General features: G+C 39.3%; 1 protein-coding gene across 1 annotated transcript; it reads right to left on the reverse strand.

The window, feature by feature from the left end:
- Positions 1-2,241: 2,241 nt before the first annotated feature.
- On the reverse strand, positions 2,242-3,813 carry LOC146621660 (zinc finger MYM-type protein 1-like). Its single transcript, XM_085368566.1, has one exon. It carries the CDS (start codon positions 3,811-3,813, stop codon positions 2,242-2,244), a length of 1,572 nt encoding a protein of 523 aa, XP_085224692.1.
- Between the last annotated feature and the right edge of the window lie 3,341 nt (positions 3,814-7,154).

Raw genomic sequence — 7,154 nt, forward strand, 5'->3', positions numbered from 1 at the left:
TGACGATAACACACAAAAAAGTTTCTTCAGAAGTCTCAGTGTGTACTTGGACTACTTCTGTTGTAGTATATAGATTATATGTTCTATGTGTACTGATTTGTGTCAACTTTTGTCATCTAAGACCTTCAACTCTTTATTTTCTGCTTTCAATTGGTGTCATTAGCATTTATGGTTTCTCAGTAGAAGTTAGGATTTCAAAATGTGCAACAATGGATGAAGCTGGAAATAAAACTACTTTGCTCGGGATAGATTTCTCAGATCTACTGGTTCAACATTTTAGTTCATTCTGCTCCATATAATGTTAGCACCTGTTTTGTTATTACGCTCTTAAATTAGATGCATGCATTGCTAACTGCTTTAAAAACACATCACCCCAGTTTTGGTACATCTCTTAAAATCTTGCTCCAATCACCCTTTAGACTGTTTTACATGGGTCATTAGGTTCGCGCTATAACCTTGAAAGATATGTAGTATGAGTTTTCTAACCCATTACCTCATTGTTTTCTCCAACTTGACCGATTAATTCTCCTCTGTTTCCCTTCTCTTGAATGGCTGGTTGTTCATTCCCAGGTGTGTAGTGGTGACTGTTCTTCTGGCAGTGCCATTTCCCTGGGTCTAAATAGCCAATTAACTGAGACCTTAAGAGCTACAGCAAGGCCACCATTAGTGATTGGCCATTGACATTTTGGCTGCTGTAGCGGTGGAATAGTAGCCTGATATTCAGACTGAATGGACTTTGCATTGAATCACTGGAGAAAATTTTAAATGTGATCAGCAAATTGCAATTCAGAAGTTCAGGAACCAGGGTAATAGCTAAGTTATGGCATGGGAGTAGATGCTTTTTCATTAATAATTTAAAATGTTTTGTTGGTCAATAATCTACTCCTGTGTGCCAAGAGATTTTACACTTATTTTTAATTTTACTAAATGAGAAAGAAAGAAAAAACGGTGATATCTCATTTACATAAAATAGTACAGATAGACTTTTACATTCGACTTGTTTTAGCTCACAGTACTTTTAAATGACCTCCTGACCCAGTATGAACCTTCCAGATCCCTCAGGTCATCTGGATCCGGTCTTTTATCAGTTCCCAGAGTCAGAACCAGACACGGAGAAGCTGCATTCAGCTTTTATGCTCCTTATATCTGGAACAAACTCCCAGAAAGCCTCAGATCAGCTGAAACACTCAGTTCATTTAAATCCAGGTTGAAGACTCACCTGTTCTCAGCTGCATTTGAATAAAGCACCAAATCCACACTTTTAAGCTTAAATTTCAAAACTAACATTTTAACTACTGATTTTATCTATTGTTCTGATTTTATCTGTTTTGATTTTATATAGTTTTGTTTGTTTGTTTGTTTGTTTGTTAATTAGTTAGTTAGTTTGTTTGCTTGTTTTAATCAGTTTTAAATCATGCTTTTTATTTGTTTTTGTTTCTAATGTCTCTGTAAAGCACTTTGAATCACATTGTTGTTGAATTGTGCTATACAAATAAACTTGCCTTGCCTTGCCATAATCTTTCTGTTACTTTACTACCAAGTGAAATCAGTCCTTCAAAACTGTTAGTAAAATTTCAGGAATCAAACAACAATGATTAAATGATAATTGGCAGGTAACTGAAAGAAACAAATTTCCCTTGCAACAGCTAGAACACACCCTCAGCCTCAGCCATATTGGCCAGATGAAAACACAGAAAACATTTATTTATAACATTTATAGCATCGTGCTGATTGGGTTACACTTCTAACACACCTGCTAAATGTGAGAATTCTCTGTTCTCAGTTCAAACCTGAGAACAGTAGTGAAGCAGTGCACACTGTTTTCATATTGAACATACAATATATCATCTACAGACAGACTGGTGTCAACTAACCTTTGTTTATCTATAAGTGCAGTGCCAGCCAGGGGTGTCACTAGGTTTTAAGGACAGGGGGGGCTTAGCCCCCAAGAGATGCACACGACATGAACGAACGTAGTGAATGAGCACAAAATTTCACAAACAGAAAACAAAGACTGAGAAATTGTTTTCCTACTTTTTTGGACAGATTAAACATCCTAGGCCACCAATAGATCTATTGTTTTATTTCAGTCTGCTTTATAATACAGTACAACAAAAAAACAGAGGAAATGTGTTTGCTGCATCAATAACAAGAAAAAAACTGAAAATAAAAAAGTACATTTTTCTGGCTGCAATCACCAGTTACTTGGTGGGTGGAAGCATCAAAGAATGACGTCTGTTTTTAAGTGGCAAATCGGTCAATCACTCTGTTGTGACTCAGATGCTGAAGCGTGTCTTTTTCAATAGACATGACTGCAAGACTGTGAAGTCTTTTCTGACCCATTGTTTGACGCAGCCAGGAGTGCAGCCGACGCAGTGCACTAAAGGACCGTTCGCACGAGCAGCTGCTGACAGGCACTGTTAGGGCAACTTGGATGGTTGCCTTCAGGGAGGGAAACATGTCTGAATCAAGGAGGTTGTACACAGACAACATATTTTTGGGTGGACATCCACCCTCTGTTTTCCGGGTAAGAAAGTTTCTGGCCACCAGAACCTCCTCTTTTTTCAGGTCAAGTCTGTAGTGCTTTGCAAGTTCATTCAAGTGTGGTTCACTCAAGAAGTTCTCAGATTTAGGACTGCATGCCTGGACGCCTTTTAGCAGCCCTGCATCTACACTGCAAAATCTTTGATCAAGCTCGCCAACCATCCGATCCACACAAGGGAAAAGTAACTCTCTTTTCAATGTGTCTGAGTTGTTCAATTCAGTGCGTGAACCCACAGTTGCCTCCAGGACAAAATCCTCCATTTTCCTCTGTTTGTGCCTTGTCTTGGCACCTGGTTCAGGGATACTGTGGGTGTTACACAGGGCCTTGGTTTTCTCATACAGCTCTGTAGCAAATGCATCTGAGTGTTTGCCCTTAAGTGTGTCACACACAGCTTGTTTGCAGATAAAAGCTTCTGCCAGGTCTAAAGTCTCTTTCTGCAGGAATTTGTGGAGTCCTTCGGTTACAGACAGAATCGACTGAAACATCAGTAGTGCATAGACTGCTGAGAACTTGTAGAGCTTTGCTCTGAGACCAACAGCTATGGGGGATCCAATTGCAGATAGGCACTCCAAAATGGCAGGCAATGTCTCAAGAACTGCACTGATTGATCGCAACTGACATGCCCAGCGAGTGTTTGAAAGTTGCACAAGCTCAGTTTTTGTCAATCCAAGCTTTGCCTGAGTCTCCATGAACTTATGATGATTGACTAGGGAGGTGCTGAAGAAAGAATACACACACTCCAACAAGCTGAAAAGCTCCACAGCCTCTGGGACAGCCTTGCAAGTATTGCACAAAACCAGGTTGAGTTGATGAGCATAACAATGCACATAGATAGCCTCAGGATGGAGCCTTCTAAAATGTGCTTGTACACCTCCAGTGGAGCCACTCATAACGGCTGCACCATCATATGTTTGTGCTACACACTTAAGCTCTGCAAGACCATAGTTTTGGATCTGCTGCTGAATCTCATTTGCAATGGACTGGGCATCAAATGATTTTATCTCTGCAAGTGCAAGGAAACGCTCCTTCACTGCCCCCTCTGACACGTACCTGACACAAACAGCTAACTGCTCTGCCTTTTTATCCCTTGCCTCATCCACCATGATGGAATAGACTTTAGACTTTGTCATTTCAGATACAATGACACTAGTAACTTCCTGGGCACAACAGTCAATCATGTCATTCTGGGATGTTGGTGAGATATACTGTGCATTTGATGGGGGATTATGTTTTTGAAGAAAAGGATCAAACTCCTTCAAAAGCTCCATGCACGCAAGAAAATTCCCTCTGTTTGGGCTGTCTTCACCTTCATCATGACCACGAAAAGGGAGTCCCTGTCTCCCTAACATAGAGGTGACTGCAACAATTCGTCTGAGATACTCTCTTCTTTCGACTATCTCACTCACATTTGCAGTTGCTATCATCTGTGCAACGTTTCCCTGTTTGCTAGTTCCCTGGTAGCTTTTCCATGTAACAACACTTGAACTTGCCTGTTGACCTTTTTCTCCCTCAGCCACTCCTTCTGCCTCACCCTTCAAGATACATTAAAACATACTGAATTGTAATGTAAATTGCTAATATCATGACTTCTGCTCCCGCTCCACAGTAATTTGTTGCTCCCAAATATTTTGAAGTTACAAACATTATATTTTGAGCACGCATGTGACTAAAATGGTTGCAATTTAAAGCCCTGAAAAATATTACTAAATTACTTGAATTGAAGTAATATTAAAATAGAACCCTCAAAAATATGTGAGTCAGGCTAATTTGACTTATGTACATATCTCTCTCTTTGCTCTCTCCACTTTCTAACCTTGACTCTCCTAAATAAAAGCTCAAGTTAAACAGGTCTTATATGTTGTACCGTGACTGAAATGTTTCATATTTCATATCCATATTGAGTCCCATAAAATTCTAATCAGACTGTCTCCATCACAAATGACTCCATCCTTTGACTCACCTCTCCAGCAGACGTCTCTCCCCTCTGCCTCTCTGTGCTCCTCTGCCCTGACTCCTACAGGTTAATGGGGATGGAGTGATTATTATTATTTCCACTGATGATAACCATACCTGAATGAGCTCAGCTGGATTTTTCAGAGCTAAAACGAGTGACAGAAATTAACATTATGCTAACAATTTAACTTAGTGCGCTAGCCAGGTTTTTATTTACAAAATGGGGAGCACCTGGTTCATTATTTACATGGGACTCTCTGCTGTTAGCTGGAGCTAACTAATTGTTACTACCAGCCAGTGATGAAGACTTACTTTCTTGAAAAACTTGCGTATATCCATGATTTCTTGCCGTTTGCCACATGCACGCTAGTGTTTCTGCAGGTGTATACGAGCGGAGTGTAAAGTAGCAGTGAAAACGAGGACTGGATTTTCAGTCATGTGGATGTCCCCTGTGAACAACTGGAAGGGATTGGATAACGAAGCACTGACGCTACCTTAACAATGGAAAGCGAAAGGGACCAACCGAGTTATGATCATATTTGTGTGAATAGCGACAGGTTTATATTATTATTTCTTTAAACTCATATTCCTGCATCTTTATATTGAATTTGTCTGCAAGTTCTGTAAAAAAAAAATCGAATAAGTTAAAAAAAAATAAATAAATAAAAAAAAAAAACCCCACCAAATTATTTAGGGGGGCTTAAGAATATTTTAGGGAGGCTTCAGCACCCCTAAAATAGGCCTAACGACGCCACTGGTGCCAGCCCAACAATATGGGATTGTCTTGTGATAACGATCAAATGAGAGTAGCTATCAATGCCAGTTAATTTTTGCTAACAACCAAATTGCAACAATAAAAGCCCATTCATGGCTACAACTCAGTGATGGTGTTATTATTGGTCATAAACAAGATTACAGTTTGTCTGACAAGGGCCAAAAATATGCTTTTTTTTTTTCTTTCTTAATATGACGATGCACACGTTTGACCTGTGACTGCAGTCGCCTCCAGTGACAATTTACTGTAATACCTACAGTGTTAAAATACAGCTAAGCATTTCTCCGTGGCTAAAAGAAAAAGCAAACATCCTTAAAGAGTAACAAAAAAATATTATAAGACCAAACTTATTGCACGATAACTTTGAAATAATCCTCAAAGGTTCTTTAGCAAAAAGAAAAAATCCAAACACATATACAAATGAAATATTTCCCAAGTAGTCTGTGGGAAATCAAAATAAATCTTCAAAAGTGTTTGAGGTGTTGTAGAACAAGCTATTTTTTTTCTAATTAGCACGTAAGAGAGCAAAGGTTTCTATTTTTAGGGTGATTTTGGTTACTTTGAAGCTCAAACCTTGTGTGCAAGCAGCTGTGTAGCTAAAGCAGCACAAAAGCAGCAGCTTTTGTCATAGGCAGTGTCTAAATGACACCACTGTGCAGGCGGATTTATAGTTGTACAGACCTAACACATAATCTTTTATTTCTACATGAAAAATGGGACTGACTACAAGCACTTAATCCTGTTTAGACTGATCAGACAGAAGTCAAATAGACGTACATACTCAGGTGGCAGTTCTGTGGGCAGCAGGGCTGGAAGGGTGCTGTGAGTATAATGTTTCCGTCAGAGTACTTGTGTTTTTGTACAGCTCCGCTTATTCTGTAGGAGGCTGCAAAATTAACATGAGCAACAGGAACCTTTTTTCATTAGCTTGGCTAATGTAAAAATTATAGCTGCAATTGAAGCCAATTGATAGCCTGTATGGTTGTTACAGGGCTAACAGAAGCCAGAATGAGTGTGAGGAAGGAAATTGCAGGCTTTACCTCTAGGGATGGGTGTAAACTTAGCGTCCAGGCAGCGAGGCAGTTGTGGCAGTGCTGAGCGGCTGTGTAAATCTACCTTTCAATACAACGCCAACAAATTCCCTCTGACCTACATTTCAGAGACTGACAATAACAGCAGAGAGAATATTGTGGAATTAAGAGCAAGCAGGGCAATTTTATCAGGATGCCCTGGCTGTGGATATGTTCACAGTTCTTCCAAATCTCCTGGGAAAGTAACTCATATTATTGGAGGCAGTGGATGATTTTTGTCAGGCATTTCCTGTCTCAATAATACAGCTATTGTTATTTTTGCTAGTCTATGAGCATTGAGTTTTTGAAGCAGAGTAAAACTATTTCAAGGCTTTCAAAATCAATTTTTCATGAGCTTCACGGTCTTCAGAGAAAATTGCTATGGAGGTCCTGTTCATTTTAGTAGGACACAAATGTTCAAAATACTTTGGAAGCCTCGGGGTAAAACCTAAACTGTGCGTGAAGAAAGAAAAAAATGACTGATAAAGTCAGTGTGGCATGCTGATCACCATGGTTCAAATCTAAAAGTGGACTATTTGCATGATATCAGACAGAATTATACACAACTATCTCCCAAGTAGGGAATTTGATGTTTCATAAGCAATCAAATGGATCTACCTGAAATTTTTTTCCCACTTTTTAAAAAAAATTTGCAACAGCAAAAGAGAATATATCAGAATGGAACATACACATGTTGTCAAATAAATATTCACCTTTCTCACAATACTTTCCCTGGATGTTCACATAGAAAATCATGTAAGGTTGCTTGCAAGAGTCAAGCTGAACAAAAACAAACTCTAATGTCAGGCAA

The sequence above is a fragment of the Diplotaxodon limnothrissa genome, linkage group LG12, assembly GCF_057381915.1.
Source record: "Diplotaxodon limnothrissa isolate DT_005_m linkage group LG12, D_limnothrissa_male_GT1.1, whole genome shotgun sequence".
Classification (NCBI taxonomy): Eukaryota; Metazoa; Chordata; class Actinopteri; order Cichliformes; family Cichlidae; genus Diplotaxodon; species Diplotaxodon limnothrissa.

Excerpts from the sequence above, each read along its gene's own strand:
- LOC146621660 (XM_085368566.1), bottom strand. The coding sequence starts at position 3,813 with ATGGAGCTTTTGAAGGAGTTTGATCCTTTTCTTCAAAAACATAATCCC.